The sequence below is a fragment of the Apus apus genome, chromosome 20, assembly GCF_020740795.1.
Source record: "Apus apus isolate bApuApu2 chromosome 20, bApuApu2.pri.cur, whole genome shotgun sequence".
In the NCBI taxonomy this organism is placed as follows: Eukaryota; Metazoa; Chordata; class Aves; order Apodiformes; family Apodidae; genus Apus; species Apus apus.
Genome location: NC_067301.1, coordinates 7,651,421 through 7,674,058, shown reverse-complemented (window position 1 = coordinate 7,674,058; position 22,638 = coordinate 7,651,421). Strand labels below are relative to the sequence as shown.

Genomic DNA, 22,638 nt, shown 5'->3' with positions numbered 1-22,638 from the left:
CCTTCCCTTTCCTGCCCATACATGTGTTTCTGTTTTGTATCGTAGCATTTGTTCTGGAGGCTCATATTTACATTTTAAGTGCATCTGGTGGGTGGGCTCTTAGGGAGGAAAAAGGGGTTGAGGTTGGGGGGGGGAAGAGGAAGAAAAAAGGGGGGGTGGGGTAAAAGAGACGGGGGGGGGGGGGAAGAGAATTACCTCCTTTTTTTTTTCTGCAACAGGAAACACCACCAAAAAATATTGCAAAGGCCCCGAGTTCTTGCTTTCTTTATGCTGCACCCTGCGCCCTAAAATCAGGTTTGCAACTCGGGGAGGGGGTTTTGGGGAGGGGGGAAGTAAAGGGGGGCGGGGGGGGGGGGGTGAAAAAGGCGAAAAGATTCAAAAAGAAAAAGGATAAGGGGGGGGGGGGGGAACCCCGACAGAAAAAAAAAAAACTAAGGCGGATCCACGTGGTTTAATGTGGGCAGACAGAGATCCCATTGTTCCCGGTAAAATAAAAGGGGAAATTCAAGCAAAATGAAGGGGTTGGGAGGGGGGTGGGTTTTTTTTTTTTGGGGGGGGAGATGGAGGGAGAGGGATGGAGTGAAGGGGGGGAGGGATTTGGGGTTTGCGGCCCCAACCGCGCCAAGAGCTGGGGGTGATTTTTTTTTAAACCCCCCCCCCCCAAAAAAAAATCATTCCCTGACTAAGCTACCAAAGAAAATATCCCCCCCCTCCAAAAAAATTAAATATATGTATATACAAGTAACTGAAAAGGGCCGGAGGGAGGAGGAGAAGGAACGGGGTCCCCCCTGCCCCCCGAGAGCAGGTGGGGGGGCGGGAGGGTTTGGGGTGAGGAAGGAGGGGGGATTCCCAAGAACCCCCCACTTCTCCTGGGGGGGAGGGTTTGGGGGGGGGGGTTTGGTCTCCGGGCCGTTCTCTTGCCGCGCAACCCGCCCCCCCCCCGCTGAATTCCCCTTCCGCAACCCCCCCTTCCGCCCCCCCCACTTTGCAAACTGTCCCTTTGCACCCGCCTCTCCCCCCCTTACAAGCCCCCCGAAACCCCCTCTTTCGCAAACCCTCCTCTTTGCACCCCCTCCGTGCAAAGCCCCTTTCTAACCTCCCCCCCGTTTCAAACCCCCGTATTTGCACCCCTACTTAGCCCCCCCCTTTGCAAACCCCCCTTTTCAAATCGCCCCCGTGCAGCCCCCCCCCATTTTCCCCTTTGCAACCCGTTTCGCAGCCCCCCCTTGTACCAGCCCCCCATTTTCACGTCCCCCCTTTGCAAACAGCCCCAGTGCAAACCCCCTCTTTGCACCACCCCCCCCCCCCTGCAAATCGTCCCATTGCACCCCCCTAATTAACAACTCCCCCCTTTCCCCCCCATATCCACCCCCCCCGGTGCAAACCCCACGATTTGCAAATCGTCCTTTTGCAGCTCCCCCCCCCCCGCCCCCTTTTTCCAGCCCCCCCTTTCCAAATCGTCCCTTCCTCTCCACTTCCCGACCCCCCCTTCCCCCCCTTCCCACTCCCTCCTTAGCGCCCTATTGCAGCCCCCCATTTAACAACCCCCCCCTTTCCAAAACCCCTTCCCCCCATTTCCATCCCCTTCCCACCCCCCCCGTTAGCAAATTGCAGCCCCCACTTTTACACCTCCCCCCTCTTCCCTCCCCCCCCCCCCCTCCATCCCACCCCTTCCCCCCCCCAAAAAAAAAACTTTCCCCAGGTCCCGCTGGGTCCCGGGGGGGTTCTCGCCCCTCACCCCCAGGCCCCCCCTTTCTGTGTGTCCCCCCGGGGGGGGGGGCGGCCTCCTGACCCCCCCCGCGGCCCCCAGCCCCATGCCCCGCAGGAAAGCGGCGGGGCCGCCCTGGGAAGCGGGGGGACCGGGCAACGGGGCGACGGCGACCACGACGACAGGGACGACAGCGACCACGACAACGACAGGGAGGAGACGCCGAGGCCCCGTCCCGGCCCCGGGGGGGCGGCGGCGGGGGCGGCCGGAGCGCGGCGGGGGCAGCAGCGGCGGCAGCAGCGAGGAGGAGCCGCGGGAGCGGCGGCGGAGGGACGGGGCGGGCGCGGGGGGAGCGGCCCGGGGACACGGGGCTGTCATCTGTGAGCCCGAGCACAGCAAGGAGCGCATCGTGAGCCCCGGGACACCCCCTCCCCACGGCATCCCCCCCCCCCCTCTGCGTTCCCCTCCCCACTGCACCCACTCCTGGGAACCCCCCCTCCCCAGAGCATCCCCCCCCGGGACACCCCCTCCCCACTGCACCCACCCCTGGAACCCCCTTCCCACTGCACCCACCCTGTGCATCCCCCTCCCCACTGCACCCACCCCTGGAAACCCCCTCCCCATTGCACCCACCCTGTGCATCCCCCTCCCCACTGCACCCACCCCTGGAACCCCCTCCCCACTGCACCCACCCCTGGAACCCCCCTCCCCAGAGCATCTCCCCCCCGGGACACCCCCTCCCCATTGCACCCACCCTGTGCATCCCCCTTCCCATTGCACCCACCCCTGGAACCCCCTCCCCATTGCACCCACCCCTGGGAACCTCCTCCCCATTGCACCCGCCCTGTGCATCCTCCTCCCCACTGCACCCACCCCTGGAACCCCCCTCCCCAGAGCTTCCCCCCCCGGGACACCCCCTCCCCACTGCACCCACCCCTGGAACCCCCTCCCTATTGAACCCACCTCTGGAACCCCAATCCTCATTGAACCTACCCTTGGGACCCCCCCTCCCCCAGTGCATCCCCCCCTGAGACCCCCATCCCCATTGCACACCCCTCCCCCATGCATCCCCCTCCCCACTGCACCCACCCCTGGGACCCACCCCTTCCCAGTGCACCCCACTCCCCATTTGCCCCCCCCGGCATCCCCCTCCCAGCACCCCCAGTGCACCCCTCATTGCCCCCACCCTATGCCCCCCTGGTATTCCCCCTTTGCATCCCCTCCTGAACTGCCCCTCTTGCACCCCCAACTAATCCCCTCCTCACCTCCCAGTTCTCCACTCCTTGCACCCCCCATTGCACCCCCTAATGCCCTCCCCCCACACCCCCATGGAATCCCCCCCCCTTGCACCCCACATTAAACTCTGCCCCCCATATTCCCCCCCTTGGAACCCCTCTTGGAACCCCTTCTTCACCCCCCATTACATCCCCCAGTTCACCCCCTAATGCACCCCCCAGTTGCCCCCCTTGCCCTCCCAGTGCACCCCCCTTTGCATCCAATTGCCTCCCCCTTGTACTACCCCTATGACACCCCCCTTCGCACCCCAAATACACCCCCTCATCACACCCCTTTGTGCCCCCCCACTGCACCCCTTCATGTACCCCCCAATCGCACACCTAATGCCCCCCCGTGTCCCCCTCAGTTTCACCCCTGAGTGCCCCCCATAACGCCCCCCAACACCCCCCACCCCATCATTGCACCCCTGCCATGCACCCCCATACTGCACCCCAGTGCCCCCCCCAACTGCCCCCTTTATTGCAGCCCCCCAACCCCCCCCCCCCCCGTATGGCACCCCAGGGGGTGCTCCCACCTTGTCCCCCCTTAATGAGCCACTTCATTGCCCCCCAACAACTTCCACCCCATTTGCACCTCCCAAATTGCCCCCCCAACACTGTCTCCCAGCTCCCCCATGTCCCCCACATCCCTCCATGTCCCAGATGTCCCCAGTGGCTCCTACATCCCAAATACCCTCCATGTCCCCTCTGATGTCCCTCGTGTCCCCTCATGTCCCCTGGTGTCCCCCATGGCCCGGATGTCCCCAATATCTTCCATGTCCCTAGTGTCCCCCCTGTCCCCTACATCCTCTATGTCCCACATGTCCCTGATGTCCCCTGGGGCCCAGGTGTCCCCATGTCCCTGATGTCCCCTGGGTCTCCCATATCCCCTATGTTTTCTATGTCCTGCATGTCCCTGATGTCTCCCATGTTCTCCATGTCCCCTGTGTCCCCCATGTCCCTTCCATCCTGTCCCCTCAACGTCCCCCATATCCCCTACATCCTCTGTCCTGCATTCCCCCCGTGTCCCCTGATACCCCGTGTGTGCCCTGTCCCCAAATCCTCCTGTGTCCCTTATGTCCCCCATGTCCCCCCATCCCTACATCCTCTTCTGTCCCCTCCTGCCCCCCACATCCCCCATGTCCCAGATGTCTCCCATGTCCCCTGATATCCCATGTGTCCCCTGTCCCCTCCATCCTCCTACGTCCCAGATGTCCCCCATGTCCCCTCCATCCCGATGTCCCCAGGTCCCCAGTTCACTGACCCTTTCCCACCCCTTGCAGAAACTGGAGGGCTCCAAGTTCCGGGGACAGCTCCTCATCTTCGGGGCCACCAACTGGGACTTGATCGGCCGTAAAGAAGTGCCTAAGCAACAAGGTGAGACCCAGGGACCTGCCCTGGCCTTGGAACCCAATTATTAACACCTTCTTTTTATTCATTTCTATTTAATATTTTTGTTAAATTCCTATTTTTGAGGGGTTTCCTTCAACCAGTTGCAGGTTGTAAATCTGGAGTGTTGTGAGCCTCAGCAAAATAAAGACGTTGCTTATGCCTTGATATTTGATTCATTTGGTTTTCCTGCTTATTTTTCCATCTAAATATTTAATTACTTGGCAATTCATTAATTTTTGGAGGGTGTTATTTTTGGAGAGTGTTATTATCTTGTAATCCGGGCCAGAACTCAGGGTCAGAACTTGACCTCCTGCAAAGCAAAGCAAACACTCTGCTTATTTTGGATGCATTTATATGAAACCAATTTCTCTGCTTGATTCCTTATTAATTGTATTATTATTAATTAATATTAGGAGGCATCACAGTTGCACATTATAATCTGGGCCGGGATTTGGGGGGTGGGACGTTCCAAGTCTCCCACAGAGCGAAATAAACTCACTGCTTATTTTTGATGCATTTTTATTTCATTAATTTTTCTGCTTCGTTTTTCTTTATTTATATTTCAATCATTTATTTTATATTCATTAATTCTGGGAGGAGTCACAGTTGCACGTTGTAATTTAGGCCAGAAATTAGGGTGCACTGGATCTTCAAAGCAAAACGCTGCTTGTTTTCCATGCGTTTATATTCATATTCGTTTTTCTGCTCAGTTTTTCCTGCATTTATACTTGATTAATCTGCTTTATTAATTAATTCTGGGAGGAGTTGGCAGTTCCATAATGTAATCTAGGCCAGAGCTTGGGCTGCATCACCTCTCCAAAGGAGAAGAGACACCCTGCTTGGTTTGGATGCATTTCGATGAAGTTCATCCTTCTTTTAATGCGTTTATCTTTAATTAATTTCATTAACGTCTTCGCTCGTTAATTTGGGGAGGAGTCACAGCTGCAAATGATCATCTGGGCCAGATTTTGGGCTGCATCCCATGCTCCTTGCAGAGCAAAAATAATTTGCACTGTGGACTTTTTATGCCTTGATATTTGGGTGAGAGGTGATTGTGCTGCTTCTTTTTGTTTCGTTTTGAATTATGATTATTAATTCGGTTTGAATTATTATTTAGCGGGTGAATTGTGATTAATTCTGATGTTTTTTGGAACGCAGTTGCATATCGTAACCTGGGCCAGAACTTGTGGGGGCCTCACAGGTATGGGTGTCTCTCAGGGATCCAGGTGAGGAGCGTGGTGTCGGGCCCCTGCGCTGCTCACAGCCTCCTCATCACCACCGAGGGCAAGCTCTGGAGTTGGGGTGAGCACCAAAGGGGCACCCCAAGAATTTCCACACCCCCCCCCACCCATGGGTGCAGCTTGGAGAGGTGCTGGGAGGCTGCATCTTCCTGTTTGGCTGCCAAAAAAAGAAGCAAAAGAGAAAAAAAAAGGTGCTTTTTTTGGCCAGGTCGCAATGAAAAGGGGCAGTTGGGCCACGGGGACACCAAGAGGGTGGAGGCCCCGAAGCTCATCGAGGTGTTGGGGGGTGAGGCCATCGTAGCAGCAGCTTGTGGGAGAAACCACACCCTGGCACTGACAGGTATGGGGGAACCTTGGGTGTTGGGGAGTCATGGAATGGGTTGGGTTGGAGGGACCTTAAAGATCACCTAGATCCACCCCCCTGCATGGGCAGGGACACCTCCCACCAGCCCAGGCTGCTCCAAGCCCCATCCAACCTGCCCTTCAACACCTCCAGGGATGGGGCAGCCACAGCTTCCCTGGGCAACCTGGGCCAGGGTCTCACCACCCTCACAGCAAAGAATTTCCTCCTCATGTCCAACCTCAATCTCCCTCTTCCAGTTTTAATCCATTCCCCCTTGTCCTCTCCCTCCCTGCCCTTGTCCCAAGTCCCTCCCCAGCTTTCCTGGAGCCCCTTCAGGCACTGGAAGCTGCTCTAAGGTCTCCCTGGAGCCTTCTCTTCTCCAGGCTGAACACCCCAGCTCTCCCAGCCTGGCTCCAGAGCAGAGGGGCTCCAGCCTTGGATCATCTCCATGACCTCCTCTCGGCTCTCTCCAACAGCTCCATGTCCTTCTTATTTTGGGGGCTCTAGAACTGGCCCCAGCTCTGCAGGGGGTGTCTCACCAGAGCAGAGTGGGGACAAATTGTCTGAAATGGGCCCATTTTACCCCCAACCCACCCTTTTTTAATATTATTTTGGCCTTGCAGAGAGCGGCTCCGTGTTCGCCTTCGGGGAGAACAAGATGGGGCAGCTGGGGTTGGGCAACCAGACGGACGCTGTGCCCAGCCCTACGCAGGTAGGACTGCTCCCTTCCCTATTTCCCCTCCCCTTTTGGGGTGAAAACCCAGCATATTTGGGCTTTTCTCATCAAAAAGACCCCAAACCCCTTAAAGACATCAGATCATCCCTCACTGCAACGCTGCTTTGCTGCTGCAAAGAAATGCAAAGAGGGATTGAAAAGAAAATCCCCATAGTTGGGGATTTTGGGGGGTTCCCCTGTGGAAATTGAGCTTTTTTGCCTTTTTTTCTCTCTTTTTTCTTTTTTTAATCCCCTTTTTCTGTTTCTCCCTGCAGATCATGTACAACGGGCAGCCCATCACCAAACTGGCCTGCGGGGCTGAGTTCAGCATGATCATGGATTGCAAAGGAAACCTCTACTCCTTTGGGTGCCCCGAGTATGGGCAACTGGGTATGGTGCTGGTTTTTGGGGTGATTTCCCAAAATTTTGAGCTATTATGGGGTTGGGGAATGGAGAAAGATAATTTCCCTGCCTCAGTTTCCCCATGTGGCCAACTCAAGCATCGCTGCCCGGTCCCTCCAGTGAAAGGGTGGGGTGGGAGCTGTAGATCCAAAGAGGAGATCTCCAAAGAGGAGAGTGGATTTCTGCAGGGAATTGGGATTTGGGGGGGAAAGGAAAAAGGGGATGTGGGACACCCAAGTTGTCACCCCCACAGGGCACAACTCAGACGGGAAGTTCATTGCCCGGGCGCAGCGGATCGAGTACGACTGCGAGTTGGTGCCGCGGCGCGTGGCCATTTGCATTGAGAAGACCAAGGATGGGCAGATCCTGCCCGTGCCCAACGTGGTGGTGCGGGACGTGGCCTGTGGGGCCAACCACACGGTACAGAGCCATGGGGTGATGGAAACCCAGCCTGGGTTGGGTTGCAGGGACCTTCAAGATCATCTAGATCCAACCCCCTGCATGGGCAGGGACACCTCCCACCAGCCCAGGTTGCTCCAAGCCCCATCCAACCTGCCCTTCAACACTGCCAGGGATGGGGCAGCCACAGCTTCCCTGGGCAGCCTGGGCCAGGGTCTCACCATCCTCACAGCAAAGAATTTCTTCTGCTGGAGCAGCTCTGCTGTGGAGACAGGCTGGGAGAGTTGGGGTGTTCAGCCTGGAGAAGAGAAGGCTCCAGGGAGACCTTAGAGCACCTTCCAGTGCCTGAAGATTCAGGTTGGACATGAGGAGGAAATTCTTCCAACCTGAATCTCCCTCTTCCAGTTTCAATCCATTCCCCCTTGTCCTCTCACTACAAGCCCTTTTCCAAGGTCCCTCCCCAGCTTTCCTGGAGCCCCAGCAGGATTTGCAGTGGGCATTAACTGACAACAGATTTACAGTGGGCATTAATTGATGACAGATGTGCAGCAGGAATGTGAGGGTCCGTGTTTGCAGCAAGGATCAGTTCTTGCAGCACACCTTGAAGGGTACATCTTGCAGAGTGCAGGTGAAGACCATTTCTGGCAGCAGTGGGTTTAAAGCTCAGTATTTGCAGGGTGCATTTGAGGCTGGGGAGTTGCAGCCCTGCAGTTTAGGATAAATCCTGGCAGGAAGGATGGAGTTTTGCAGGTGAATTTAAGGATCCAGATGTGCCTTGTGTGTGTAAGGATAAATACTTGCACTGAAGGATGGAGGTTTGTGTGTGGAAGGATGAAGATCTGCAGGGAGCAGCTAAGGGTCAAGATCACCCTGTGTATGAGGATAAATATTTGCAGGGTGCATTTAAGGATTTGCTGGGTGCATTTAAGGATAAGGATTTGCTGGGTGCATTTAAGGATGGAAATCTGGGTATGAGGCTGAACATTTGCAGGATGCTTTTCAGAATGAAATGTTTTGCAGCCTTCATGTCAGGAGCAATCTTTGCAGTGTGGGTTTAAGGATCAAGATTTGTAGGGAGCATTTGAGGATGGGAATCTGCAGGCTGGGTGCAAGGCTGAACATTTGCAGGATGCATTTCGGGATGAAGTTTTGCAGCCTGCATGTCAGGATCAAGATTTGCAGGGAGCATTTGAGGATAAATATTTGCAGGATGCATTTAGATGGGAATCTGCAGGCTGGGTGCAAGGCTGAACATTTGCAGCCTGCATGTAAGGACTGAGGTTTGCAGGATGCACTTAAGGCTAAATCCTTGCAGTGGGCGTATCAGGCTAGAGATCTGCGGGGTGGGTTTAAGGAGTAATATTTTCCAGGTGCATTTGAGGATACAGGTTCATTGATGCATTGAAGGATGAAGTTTTGCAGCCTCCATATCAGGATAAATACTTGCAATGTGTGTTTAAGGATCAATATTTGCAGGGTGCATTTAGTGATAAATATTTTTATTGTGCATTCAAGGGTAAATATTTGCAGGATGCGTTGAAGTATAAATATTTGCAGGGTGCATTTAAGGGTGAATATTTGCAGGGTGCATTTAATGCTAAATATTTTTACTGTGCATTTAAGGGTCAATACTTGCAGGGTGCAGGTCAGGGTACAGCTCTGCAGGGAGCACTGACACTTGCAGCAGTCGATGCCCGGTGCTGTGGGTGCTGCAGCTTTCCCTGCGCGGAGCTGCTGGGGTCTGAGCTGCTCACAAAGGGGTGTTTCTCCCTCCCCAGCTTGTCCTGGACTCTCAGAAACGTGTCTTCTCCTGGGGCTTCGGGGGCTACGGGCGGTTGGGCCATGCTGAGCAGAAGGATGAGATGGTGCCTCGACTGGTCAAGCTCTTTGACTTCCCGGGGCGCGGGGCGGTGCAGATCTACGCCGGCTACACCTGCTCCTTTGCCGTCAGTGAGACAGGTTGGGATGGGCGCTTTTCCAAGGAAATCTGGCATTCCCTGGGGAGTTCTGGGGGGGCTGCCAGAGCTTGAAGGGCAATGTGTGACTTTGCAGGTGGCTTGTTTTTTTGGGGGGCCACCAACACCTCCCGGGAGTCCACCATGTACCCCAAAGCTGTGCAGGACCTTTGCGGCTGGAAAATCCGCAGCCTGGCCTGTGGGTAAGTCCAGTTTCCACCTTTTCCCCCAAAAAAAACAATAATCCTGATTTCCTGGGGTTTTTGGAGTGCAGCCACCTGAGGGGCTGTGTTTTTTTGGGGGGGGAGGATGTGGGGTCACCCTGCCTTGCACCCCTGCAGGAAGAGCAGCATCATCGTGGCGGCGGATGAGAGCACCATCAGCTGGGGCCCCTCACCCACCTTTGGGGAGCTGGTAAGGGGGATTTATTGGGGACCCTCCCACCCCTCAACCCCCCAAAACGGCTAGTAGGAGGGATCTGCTGCTTCCCCCCCTCCCCTTTTCATGGGATGCTCTTGGCAGGGCTACGGGGACCACAAGCCCAAGTCCTCAACGGCTGCCCAAGAGGTGAAGACCCTGGATGGGATCTACACAGAGCAGGTGAGTGGAGGACCCTTCCAGAGGGTGTGTGTGGAATTCCTCCCCACCTTAAAAAAATATGGTGCCTGAGGCCTTACACAACTCATCATACTCATGGGGTGCTGATAAGAGGGCATGTAGGCCCCTCAGCTTAAATAAATAGGGTCGCTGAGGCTGTACACAATTTATCACACCCATGGGGTGCTGGAGGTAGGGTGCATGGGCCCCTCACCTTTAATAAATATGGTAATTTGAGGCTGTACACAACTCATCACACCCGTGGGGTGCTGCAGGGAGGGTGTGTGGGCCCCTTGAGCAAACACGGTAGCTGAGGCCGTACACACCTCACACCCATGGGGTGCTCAAACACGGCCCTGGATAAAAGCGGTGGGTAGCAGGGGTAATAAACCCAGCAGGGCCGGGTCCTGTGCCTCAGTTTTCCCACCCCGCCCCCCCAGGTGGCCATGGGCTACGCCCACTCCCTGGTGATCGCCCGCGACGAGACCGACGCCGAGAAAGAGAAGCTCCGCAAGCTGCCCGAGTACAACCCCCGCACCCTCTGAGGGGAACCCCCCAGAAACCCCCCCTGGGGACTCCCCTAAACCCTCCCCAGGGACCCCTCCAACCCCCTGGGGAGCCCCCTGACCCCCGCTTTTCCAAGCCAACAGCGGCTCTAACTACCTGTCCTCCCGTTTCCGAAGCTTTGGGGGGGGGGTTTTTTCTTGCCCCACCCTGGGCTTTTCTAAATCCCTGAGCGTAGCAGGATCTTTTGGCACATCCAGGCTTCTGATTTGTTTGTTTGTTGGTATTTTCTTTTTTGGGGGGTGTATTTTTTTCAATGACTTCCATTTCATTTGTAACATTTTGCATCACTTTCTACCATTTCCCCTTTCAGCCACAAACCTCCCCAGCTCGGGGTAAAATTGGGGACCTGAAGAGCAGCTACAAAACACCTTTATTTTCCCTCCCCCAGCCCTTTTCTTCCAATATTCCAGTTCTTTGGCATTTTCCCCCAAATACCCTCCATTTTGGGTGCTATAATATATTTGGGGGGGGGGGTTCCCCCTCCCCACACACACACACTCCTCTCCAGCATCCCTTTTCCAGGAGGGATTCAGGATCCCACCTCCCCTCCAAACTCATCCTCTGGGGGGTTCCCCTCCCCACTAGCTCAGCCCTCACCCACCCCGGGGAGATCTCAGGTATGATGAGGGGAGCCCTAAAGCTTTTTCTTTTCCTCCCCTAATTATTAATTCATTAATTATTATGAATTCATTCTGCCTGGTATCAGCCCAAAGTCCCTCCTACGATGCTGTGCACTGTGCTGGAGAAACGAGGTGCCTTTTTTGAGCAGAGCTCAAGCTCTGCCTCCACGTAACCCAAGGGTGATTTTTTGGGGGGGTTTTGTTTTTCTTTTAATCTATTTTTATGATGATTTTTCAGCTTTTAAGGGTTATTAAACATTTAAGTTCTTGGAAGTCCTTTCTCCCGGAGGGGTCGTGCCCGTTCGGCGAGTTTTGGTTTCGAAAAACCAACAAGATTTTGGTTTTGGGGTGTTTTTTGTTTTCATTCACTTTGGGGTTGGGGATTATCTTGGGGGACTTTTTTTGGGGGGGTTTAGAGACAAAATATCCAGGACAGGGAAGAGCAGCCAGATGGAAAAGTCCAATAATCCGCTTTTTTTAGCAATATTCCTTTTTTTTTGGGGGGGTTGTGGTACCAGCGGATGCTGCAGCCCCAGTAAAAGGGGGTAGGGGGGGGAAAAAATCACCAAAACCCTATTTTACCCCTCAAAAGCATCATTTTGACTCATCCTGCCCGTAAAGTATTTTTAGGAGGAGGTTCAAGGAATCAAATATTCCTAAAACCATGAGGGTCTCAGAAACAACTTGTCCTTTAGCTGAGCAGGTCCTGGGTTAGTGCTGTAATTGTCTTCACGGGGTGTTTTTTTATATTTCTTGAAGTAAATGTTTAAATAAATGATGTCATTGTCATACACCCCTTGTCCCTCTTCCTTTATCCACCCCTATCTGTCCATTTTTTCACGGTACTTAAGTTGGGAGGGTTGGCTGATCCACATGGAGGCCATTCAGGGGGATTTAGAGAGGCTGGAGAGCTGGGCAAAGAGGAACCTCTTGAGGTTCAACAAGGATGAGTGGAGAGTCCTCCACCTGGGGAGAAAAAACACCATGCACCCATATGGATGAGGGGTTGGCCTGCTAGAAAGCAGCCCCATGGAGAAGGACCTTGGGGTCCTGGTGGACAACAAGTTATCCATGGGACAGCATTGGCATGGCCAAGAGAGCCAATAGTATCCTGGGGTGCATGAAGAACAGTGTGGCCAGCAGGTCCAGGGAGCTTCTCCTGCCCCTCTACTCTGCCCATTGAGGTCACATCTGGAGTCTTGTGTCCAGTTCTGGGCTCCCCAGTTCCAGAGGGACAGGGAGATGCTGGGGAGAGTCCAATGGAGGCTACGAGGATGATGAAGGGACTGGAACATCTGTCTGATAAAGGCTGAGACCTGGGGCTGTTTAGTCTGGAGAAGACTGAGAGGGGACCTGATGAATGTCTATAAATATCTGCAGGGTGGGTGTCAAGAATGGGCCAGTCTGTGTTCAGTGGTGCCTGTGACAGGACAAGGGGCAACTGGACACAAACTGGAACACAGGAAGTTCCACCTCAACAGGAGCAGAAACTTCTTTCCTGTGAGGGTGACAGAGCCCTGGGACAGGCTGCCCAGAGAGGCTGTGGAGTTTCCTTCTCTGGAGACTTTCAAGCCCCATCTGGACGTGTTCCTGTGTGACCTGCCCTGGGTGTTCCTGCTGCAGCAGGGGGTTGGACTCGATGATCTCCGGAGGTCCCTTCCAACCCCTATGACTTAGGATTCTCCCAGTTCGCCCTGCCCTGCCCGCCCCGCATCCCCAAACAAACCGGCAGCCATTAGAGGGCACCATCCTGCTGTCTCAGCACCCTCAGCCCCAGACTTCCCTTGAACGTTCCACAGGCAGGGGGCAAACAGGGCAGGGGCTGCACAGGGGGGCACTTCCCTGGGGGGCTGTGTCCTTATTGCGTGTGCACGCCTGGCTTTCTGCACACACGTGTGCTTCCCTGCAGGTGTGTGGGGCTGTGCAGGCACACACACACATTTTCTGCATGTATGAGGTTTCTGCGTGCACACACGTGTAGTTGCATGCATGCATGTGTTTTTCTGCATGCACATGTGTCTTTTCCTGCACGCCTGGGGTGTTCTGCATGCACAGAAATGGATGTTCTGCATGAACACACACGTCTACTGCATGCTTGTGGGTCTGTGCATGTGCACACGTCTTCTTCTACATGCATGTGCTTTTCTGCATGGAGACACGTGTTCTGCACACACACATGTTCTGCATGCATGTGCTTTTCTCCATGCACACCCATTTCTCTGCACACACACCCGTGCCTACCCTCACAGCTGTGTGAGTGTGTGTGTGGTTTGGGGCACACTGTGTATTTCACATGGATTTTTGCACGTGCACCCCTGCAGTGAGACAAGGCTGCACAACCCCCAGCCCCTTTTTCTCCCCAGTTTCACAATGTTAATCTTAATGGTCATGCTGGGCGAGCTGTGCCCATGGGCTGTACCACCACCCAGTGTCACCCACACCCACAGGCCATACCATCACTATGCCCACGGGCTGTACCAACACCCAGTGTCACCCAGAGAGTGAAAAAACCATCACCTTGTTCAAAACCAACGTCCAAACCTCACACCCAGCAAGATGGAGGCCAGGAGAAAGCTGCAGCCCTTTTTTATTTCCAAGGCCACCGCTGCTGAAGGCACTTGAGGGGATGGGGAGAGGGACAGAGTTGGAACTAGATGATCTTTAAGGTCCTTTCCAACCCAAACCAGTCTGGGATTGGATGATTTGGGAAGGAAGAGGAGGAATGGTGGCACTGAGGCCACTTCAAGGCACCATGTGCCACCACTTGAAGGCAAAGGGCTTCCGGCGGACGTTGGTGCCACAGTGGATCTCCCCAGAGAGGACATGGTAGGAGAAGTAGTCATCAATGAAGGTGCAGGTGAGGCCCAGGGGCTCCAGCAGCTCCCGTACCCGCTCCTCCAGGCAGCACTGCCCACCCACCCGTGGTCCAAAGGGCTTGGGGATGCCCAAGTGTCTGCCCAGCACCAGCATGTTCACCTGCAGCATGGGAATATGGGTGATCCCAGGCCAAATTCCCAGGTGGAAGGGCAGGGAGGGGTAAGGGGAGATGTGGGGCTCACCATGTCTGGGAAGAAGGCCTCAGCACCGGTGGCAGCAGCTCCACGGAAGAGCTGGGGGATGTCCAGGATGTCTGGCTCAGCCAGCCCCAGAGATCGCTTCAGGATGTCCCTGTTCCAGCTGATGCAGCTCTGGGGCAGGAGGGGAGAAGTGTCGGGGGGCAGGGAGGGAGGAAAGGAGGGATGGGGGGACAGAAGGATGGAGGGAGGGACAGAGAGACAGAGGGATGGATGGAGACAGGGAGGGGTGGAGAGATGGATGGAGAGTTGGAAGGACAAACGGGTGGAGAGATGGATGGGCAGAGGGATAGATGGGTGGACAGAGAGATGGATAGAGAGGGGGAGGGAGGGAGGGAGGGATGGATGGATGAATGGATGGATGGATGGATGGATGGATGGATGGATGGATGGATGGATGGATGGAAAGACAGAGGGAGGGATGGAGAGATGGATGGAGAGTTGGAAGGATAAATGGATGGACAGACAGATGGAGAGAGGGAGGAATGGAGAGAGGGAGAGAGGAGTAAGGAGATGGGTGGACAGATGGAGGGAGAGATGGACAAAGGAATGGGTGGACAGATGGAGGGACAGAGGGATGGAGGGGGAGAGGGAGGGATGAGTGGACAGATGGAGAGAGGAATAGGTTGAGGGCTGGAGGGACAGAGGGAAGGATGAGGGATGGGTGGATGGAGGGATGAGTGGGAGGGAGATAGGGAATGATGGGCAGGTGGATGGACAGAGGGACAAAGGGATGGGTGGACAGATGGAGGGATGAACAGAGGGATGAAGGGGACAGGGGGACAAAGGAGCCCCCTGCTCCCCTTTCTCACCTGGACATAATTATTGAATTTCCGGAGCCCTTCGTTAGCCAGGATCTCAGTTATCGTGGGCTTGGGCACCCCCTCCAGCCCTGCAGCACAGATCAGGAATTCTTCCCTTAGCACATCTGGGATGAGGCTTCCAGCTCTGAGTCAGGAGCTCCTCATTCCAGAGCTCCATCCCAACCCAGGAAAGCAAATCCGTGCAGCTTTTTCATTCAATTCTGCTCATTACTGTCCCACCTCCTTGCTTCCAGCAGCACCTTTCCAGCCATCAGCTGGGTTTTGGGGTGCTGTGCATCCACTAGCCCAATTCCATTTAGCAGGAAAAAGGGAAAAGGAATCCATAAAACCTCATTTTTCCACCTCTTCCCTACCCTGGAACATTGCTGCCTCTCCAAACCCCTCCTCTTGCTTCTCCTTGAGGAGCTGGTAGCAGGCACTGGGGCTGGCCAGGAGCAGCCGGAAACCCTGGAGATGGAAAAAGGGATGATTATGGGGGGTGTTATAAAGGTTGCACCCCACTTTTTTTCCCCTCCTTCCCAAGATTCATCACCTTCCGGTCAGGAGCAGGGACAAAGCTGAGGAATTCATCTACATGGCCAACCTGGAGCCAGTCAGAAAAAAGCTCCACTGGAGCCTGGACTTGTTGGGCAACCAGGAAATCCCTCACGGCCTTCGCCATCCGCCGGCCACCGAATCTGGGGGGTGGGAGGGCAACAAGGGGAGGGCTTTTTGAGGTGCCCAAGGGGATGAACTCACCTCAAATGGGGCAGAAAAGGGGGGTTTTGGGGCTTGGTTGGTGTTTATGTCCCATCCACATCTCACCTGGGGAAGCTGCTGCCGATGAGGATGCGACCTAAGGGGTATTCCTTGCCCTGCACTGTCACGGGGGGACTCACCTCCAAATTACCAAAGGAATCAAGGCTGGAAGCACCTTCTGGAGCTTTCCGGGCCACATAACCAAAATCAGGGCCCTGGATGAGGGGAAAAAAAGGCAACAAGGATTAAAAAAAATGTGATGGTGGTTCAAAAAATATATAATAACACTTTAAAAAAAGCACCCTAAGCACCCAAAATACAGCATTCCCAAAATACAGCATTCCTAAATCATCCTCCATCCTGGGTCTTCCCAAAAAGTAAAGGAGAAAAATTTATTTATATTTTTTTTTTATCTTTTTTTTTTCTAGATTGCAAAGTTTTGTGCCTTCCTATGGAAGAGGAGGAAGAGGGATCAGGTACCAAGATGCTTCTGACAGGGAAATCCCTCAGCCCTCTGTCACGGGGCGAATCGAAGACGACAGGGAAGGTCTTGTGAGGGGCTTGTACGTAGCCAAACTCCACCTCGTCCTGGAGAAGGGATGGAGAAGCTGAGGGGAGCCTTCCTGGAGTTGGAGCAGCAGGAATGGGGCTGGGAACCATCCTGTACCCACCTGGATCCAACGGTCCTGGCGGTTCTCGGGCGGCGGGCAGATGGTGAGCGGGCATTTGGCTTTCTCAGCCAGGGCACCCACAGCAGCCACAAAATGCTCGTTATCATCCACACTGGGAAGCAAAATGAGATGTTTGGGATGATCTGGCACCCAGCAGGATGTAGCCACTCACCCAGAACTCACCTGCAGACAAAAACCTCCAGTGGTGCTGCCGTGTTGGGGGTCATGATCCACGGAGCCACGCGGAAAACCACCGTGTCGGTGAAAATCGGTGTCTCCAGCAACCCCTGGGATGGAGGGAGTAACGTTTGGGCTCTGCTGTCCCACCAGTAAAACTCACCCCAACCCCTCTCCATGGTCAGTACCTTCTCAGGGCTCTCCAGCAGTGTGACATGGAAGGCCACCAGCCCTGAAAAGCCAACATCTGGGAAGGCAAGTCCCTCCACATAGAAGGTGCTCTCCTCCTGGTGCCGGCTGGGCTTCAGGGCGTAGACGAGCTTGGAGCCCCCCAACACGTGCTTGTACTCCTCCAGTGAAGCACAGCCTGTGGGTATGAGCACCATGACACCCCCTTCACCAACCCACCCCTTTCCTGCTCCCTTCCACCTGCATTCTGGGGCTAAATTAATGAAAAAAAGCAGCTGTTGGGGTTTTTTTTTTGCATGGCTGAGAGAGTTGGGGTGTTCAGCCAGGAGAAGAGAAGGCTCCAGGGAGACCTTAGAGCACCTTCCAGTGCCTGAAGGGGCTCCAGGAAAGCTGGGGAGGGACTTGGGACAAGGGCAGGGAGGGATGGGATGATGGGGAATGGATTGAAACTGGAAGAGGGAGATTGAGGTTGGACACGAGGAGGAAATTCTTGGCTGTGAGGGTGGTGAGACCCTGGCTCAGGTTGCCCAGGGAAGCTGTGGCTGCCCCATCCCTGGCAGTGTTGAAGGGCAGGTTGGATGGGGCTTGGAGCAGCCTGGGCTGGTGGGAGGTGTCCCTGCCCACGCAGGGGGGTGGGAACTGGATGATCTTGAAGGTCCCTTCCAACCCAAACCATTCTATGATTCTGATTCTATGTAAGTTGGATGCTGCAGAAGAGAGGCTTTCTCTGCTACGAGCATTTTGCTCTAACCCCCATAATTTGGGGTGTCTGTGTCCCCCTCCCCAGCCCTGGTGTCACTCACTGCCACCGTAGAAAACTCTGACTTTATTGGCGTGGCCAAAGTCCACGTGGAGGAGGAGGCGGTGGCCAGCGAAGATGGTGCGGGGGCCTCGGGTCCTCAGCACCATCTGGGACATGTCCTTTAGGTCTGGGGGGGAGGAAGAAAGGGGTGTGAGAAAGGAAAATTGGGGGAAACCCGTAGGAAAAGGGAGAGGGTTCCCACGTGTTGTGGCAGTACCGGCGTAGGAGCGGATGGTGTCGTCCCGGTTATCCGGCATCTCGGCTTCGGGGTCATCGCGGTCGCAGTTCACCAGCAGGATGGCCCCATGGCCATCAGGACCCCAGGTCCATGTTGTCTGGAGAGGAATGAGTCTGGGGGTGTCAGCCATCACTCTCCCCCCACCCAGAGCAGTCCCAGGGGGCTTCCATCCCTCCCTTTATACCTTATCCAGCAGTGTCCTGCTCACGGCTCCGCCGCGGGTGGTGTCGGCGTCCAGCGAGACCTCTGTGGGGAGGGGGATGCTGAGAGGGGGGAGCATCCCCCCAACCCTCCAGCACCACGATTTGGGGGTGTCCCTACCCTCCCCAACTTACCCACGCAGGTGAGGTACAGCATGGCTCTGCCCACGGGCACCCCACCAGTCTCCCCAAAATATGAGATCCTGACCTGCAAGGAGGAGCGGGTGCTGGTCACCACCCAGTGAGGGGCTGGGCCTGGCTGGAGCACCAACACTAGCACCCACCTTTTCATCACCCACATCCTTGCTGAGGGCATCCATGGCCAGCAGCACCTCAGTGCTGGTGGCCAGGGGCCAGCGGCCCACGGTGGAGGGCAACTTGATGCTCTGCTTCTCATGCACCACATAGAGCTTCACACCTGGTGTCCCCTGGACGTGGAAGGCAACAGCATCCTTGGGTGCAGAGCTAAAGAAGGGGGGGGAAGCCTGGTGAGAGCCTTGGACTCCATGATCTCCAAAGGTCCCTTCCAACCCCTACCATTTTAGGAGAGCCCTAAAGTGAAGGCCAAATATCTGCAGGGGTGGCAAATCCTGCCATGTGCAAGAAATGGTGCAGGGTGCCAGGAACCCTGCAAGGTGCAACTGCCCCACGTTGGGCAGAATGGAACAAGGCCTGGAAAATGCAGCTGCAAATAAGCCCTGCAGTGTGGAACTGCAACAAATCCTGTCACATGCAAGTGCAACAAGGCCCTCGACATGCAAGGTGGCCTGAAAAAATGCAAGGAATCCTGGGGAAAAAATGCAATTGCAACAAATCCTGCAAAATTCAATGAAGGCTGCAAAATGCAGCAAATCCTGGAGTGTGGAATTGCAGCAAGTCCTGCAAAATGCAATGAATCCTGGGGAAAATGCAACTGCAACAAATCCTGGAGTTTGGAATTGCAACAAATCCTGCAACAGGCAACAGGTGATCTTCAAAAGAAGTGTGGCCTGCAGAGCCAGGGAGGTGGTTCTTCCCCTCTGCTCTGTTCTGGTCAGACCACACCTGGAATATTGTGTACATTTCTGGTGCTCTCAGCACAAGAAAGATACGGAGCTGTTCGAGAAGGTCCAGAGGAGGCCACCAAGATGATCCTTGGGCTGGAGCAGCTCTGCTCTGGAGACAGGCTGGGAGAGTTGGGGTGTTCAGGCTGGAGAAGAGAAGGCTCCAGGGAGACCTTAGAGCACCTGCCAGTGCCTGAAGGGGCTTCAGAAAAGCTGGGGAGGGGCTTTCCATCAGAGAAGATAATGACAGGACAAGGGGTGATGGTTTTAAACTGAGAGAGGGGAGATCGAGGTTAGATATTGAGAAGAAATTCTTCACTACAAGGGTGGTGAGGAACTGGGATGGGTTGCCCAGGGAGGTTGTTGATGCCCCATCCCCGGAGGTTTTTAAGGCCAGGTTGGACAAGGTTTTGTGCAACCTGTTCTAGTGGTAGGGTTCCCTGCTCATGGCAGGGGGTTGGAACTTGATGATCTTTAAGGTCTCTTCCAACCCAAACCATCTATGAACAAGTCATGCTAAACTGCAACTGCAGCAGGGTCTTCAACATCCAACAAACCCTGCAAAATGCAACTGCATCAAGGCCTTGGGGATGCAACAAATCCCAGGGCTCAGGCTTAGGGCAAATCCCCCAAAAGGCAACAAATCCTACAAAAGGTGATTACAGCAAATCCTGTCAGAGGCAACAGATCATGCAAAAGGCAACAGCAACAGATCCCACGAGGTTCATGGCAACAAACCTGGCAGCTTGAACAAAATTCCCCAGGGGTCACTTGGCAGCAAAGGAGGCAAAACTGCAATGAAACATGAAACTGCAACAAATGCTGCATTATTGATTGAAATAAATCCCTGCAACAGGCACCAAGGGCTGTTCAGCTGCAACCAAGCCTGGAAAACGCTGGAGCAACAAATCCTGCAAAAAACCCCAACAAACTACCCTGCACAACACAACTCATCCTGCTAAATGTAACTGCAACAAATCCTGCCATGTTCCCAAACTCCGGAGCTGCTCAAGGGGTGTTTTGACCCCCCCCAAATATTTGCATTTTGCAGAATCATGGAATGGTTTGGGTTGGAAGGGGCTTAAAGACCATCCAGATCCAACCCCCTGCATGGGCAGGGACACCTCCCACCAGCCCAGGCTGCTCCAAGCCCCATCCAACCTGCCCTTCAACACTGCCAGGGATGGGGCAGCCACAGCTTCCCTGGGCAACCTGGGCCAGGGTCTCCCCACCCTCACAGTGAACTCTGACCGGTTGCAACCCCTGAAGAGTGGAAAAGCTGCTGTGTTTGGGCAGGCTGCAACTTGCCACACTCCTCTGTGGTGCAAGAGGCCATGAGCCACAGGCCAGGGAGCAAAAATCCTGCCCTGCAAGGAAGGAAACACGGATCCAACCCCAGGGTGGAGGGAAAAAACCCACCCCGGGGCTGACAGGAGAGGGTGCGATGCTGCCGGCCAAGGTGGGTTTGGGTGTTTTAAGGAAAATAACATACACAACCTCCCTTCTCCCCAAAAAAGCTGCTGCTCGAGCTGGGCTTTTCAGGAAGCAAAAAGCAAAACCTGCTGTAGAAAAGCACTTGAACTTGGGCCAGGGCCAGCAGAGCGGCTGAGCCACCCAGAGCCAGGAGGTGACTCCCTGGCAGTTTCGCTCTCCACATTCCCCCGAAACAAGGAAATATTTGCATTTTTTGCAGGCAGACACAGCAACTCCTGGCCTGGATGTGAACCGCAACCCTGGAGCAACGCTGAAAGCTTTATGCACCCAAAAATTCCCCTTGGAGAGGTAAGTCCTCAGCTGCAGCATCCCAGGGTTCCAAATCCCTTGGGAAAAGCATCCCCAAAAGCAGCAGCATCTCCCCCACCCCGAGCTATTTTTATCAGGTTGATTAAGGGGATAAAAAGCACAAAAGCAGGAGGAATTGGGATTTCCTCCCCCCCTTGGCCTTACCCACAGATATCCAGGGAGAGCTCAGTGCCCAGGACGCAGACGGTGCTGGTGGGACGCTGGGTGGAGAGCTGGACACGGCGCTGCTGGGCCATGCTGGGCCAGCCCCTGGGGCACCCCTGGGTGCTGCAAGGGGTGGCACCAGGGGATTTATAAAGTCTGGTTGCTGGGAGGGGATTAATCAAAGCCTGGCTTAATCCCACCTCCAGGCTCTCAGCCTCCGGGGCTGGTTGCACAGGGTGACCAGCCGTGCTTCCTGGTGCTGGAGCAGGGATGGGGAAGGGGAGGGAAGCACCCTAAGACACCCACGAGGGTGTTTTGTTCTTGTTGTTTTTCTTTCAAGGGTGGTTTGGATGGTTTCCTCCCCCCCTCTCTTAGCACAAAGAGAGGCTGATGTGACCAGCCAGCCTTAAACCCACGCTGTAAAATATTCAGTGACACCAGAGCTGAGCTGGGGACGTGCCAGCACCAGGCTCTGAGAGGTTTTATTTCATCCTCCTTGAGGGTTTTCTTTGTCCAGCTGGAAAAATTGGCTTTAATTCTTCTAACAGGGGGAGTTGAAGGTGCAAAAACGGGTGTTTTCCCCAGCCCTCGGGTGCTGCACGGGTTCAGGGGGTTGGTGTGTCACCTGTGGTGGGGATGACAGACCCTGCTGTGACTTTAATGGTCTTTGTCTTAATTAAAATCCTTGTCCAGGCGTGGGAGAGTCCTTTGTGGATGCAGCTGTTCCCCCCACCCACTCCCTGGGGGGGTGTGCACCACTGGAATTTTAATATCACTCCTCAGGACTGGGGAAACTCAGCAGAGCTATAACCATGGGGAAAAGGGGGATTTCTGGGGTTGAAAATCCTCTTTATGGTTAAAAAGGGGGTGCCAAGAGGGATTTGTGAGCCTTTTGGGGAACATCTCCCTGGGTTCTCCAGCACTGCTCGCAAACCCCAGTGCTTTGCTGGGCGTGTAGCTGTGCTTTTACACCTCAAAAAAGCAGTGGGAGGAAAGAAAAATGCCCCCAAAAGAAGTGGGTTTAAGCCCCAGAATATCTCCTGGGGTTGCAGAGGGTGATACCCAGAACAGGGAACTGGTTTCAGTTCCTGTTGGCAGGAGAAAGGGGCAGAGGTGCCAGGTTGGGACAGGAAATGTCACGCTTGGGTTGCCAGGAAAAGAGGGAGAGAAGGAGCCTTTGGGGCTGCTGCAAGGAGCAAAGGAAAGGTTTTATTTCACTGGGGAAGGTGGAAAAGGCCCTGTCTCCACACTGGGCTGGGGCAGAGAGCCAGTGTCTCCAAGGGAAAGGGGCTTTTTTGGCTGATAGAGGGAATTTTGGAGGAAGTTTATTAACTACAGACCTGGGATATCAGACCCTTTCACAGTGGGGTGGGGCCTCAAACCCCCAACGCCGCCTCCATGCAGGCACCACACTCCTCAAGATGCTTCCATGTCCATCCTCCAACCACCAAGGTTGTCCCCATCCCATAAAACCACCAGAAACAAAAACATCTCCTTAAAAAAAGAAACCAAATGGTTTCAA

At 54.7% G+C, this 22,638-nt stretch overlaps 2 protein-coding genes across 3 annotated transcripts; one reads left to right on the top strand and one right to left on the bottom strand.

Annotated features, from left to right (window-relative positions):
- Positions 1-11,693, top strand: RCC2 (regulator of chromosome condensation 2). Of its 2 annotated transcripts, XM_051637517.1 has the most exons (14): positions 1-87; positions 219-294; positions 1,811-2,117; positions 4,266-4,359; positions 5,533-5,676; positions 5,824-5,955; positions 6,582-6,670; positions 6,949-7,063; positions 7,329-7,495; positions 9,253-9,433; positions 9,527-9,632; positions 9,771-9,843; positions 9,952-10,029; positions 10,467-11,693. In XM_051637517.1, exons 3-14 carry the CDS (start codon positions 1,815-1,817, stop codon positions 10,569-10,571), a joined length of 1,587 nt encoding a protein of 528 aa, XP_051493477.1. In that variant the 5' UTR covers positions 1-87; positions 219-294; positions 1,811-1,814; the 3' UTR covers positions 10,572-11,693. The 2 variants fall into 2 exon arrangements, with proteins under 2 accessions (XP_051493477.1, XP_051493476.1); XM_051637516.1 differs by lacking the exons at positions 1-87; positions 219-294 and adding an exon at positions 426-485.
- Positions 11,694-13,782: 2,089 nt separating this feature from the next.
- Positions 13,783-21,386, bottom strand: LOC127392964 (protein-arginine deiminase type-1-like). The gene is made up of 16 exons (XM_051637509.1): positions 21,117-21,386; positions 18,411-18,591; positions 18,262-18,334; positions 18,111-18,172; positions 17,906-18,023; positions 17,690-17,815; positions 16,886-17,064; positions 16,704-16,807; positions 16,521-16,632; positions 16,330-16,437; positions 15,916-16,064; positions 15,644-15,788; positions 15,465-15,558; positions 15,100-15,179; positions 14,273-14,401; positions 13,783-14,189 (listed from the first exon to the last, which is right to left on the bottom strand). The coding sequence occupies exons 1-16, from the start codon at positions 21,206-21,208 to the stop codon at positions 13,956-13,958; spliced, it is 1,986 nt and encodes a 661-aa protein (XP_051493469.1). The 5' UTR covers positions 21,209-21,386; the 3' UTR covers positions 13,783-13,955.
- Between the last annotated feature and the right edge of the window lie 1,252 nt (positions 21,387-22,638).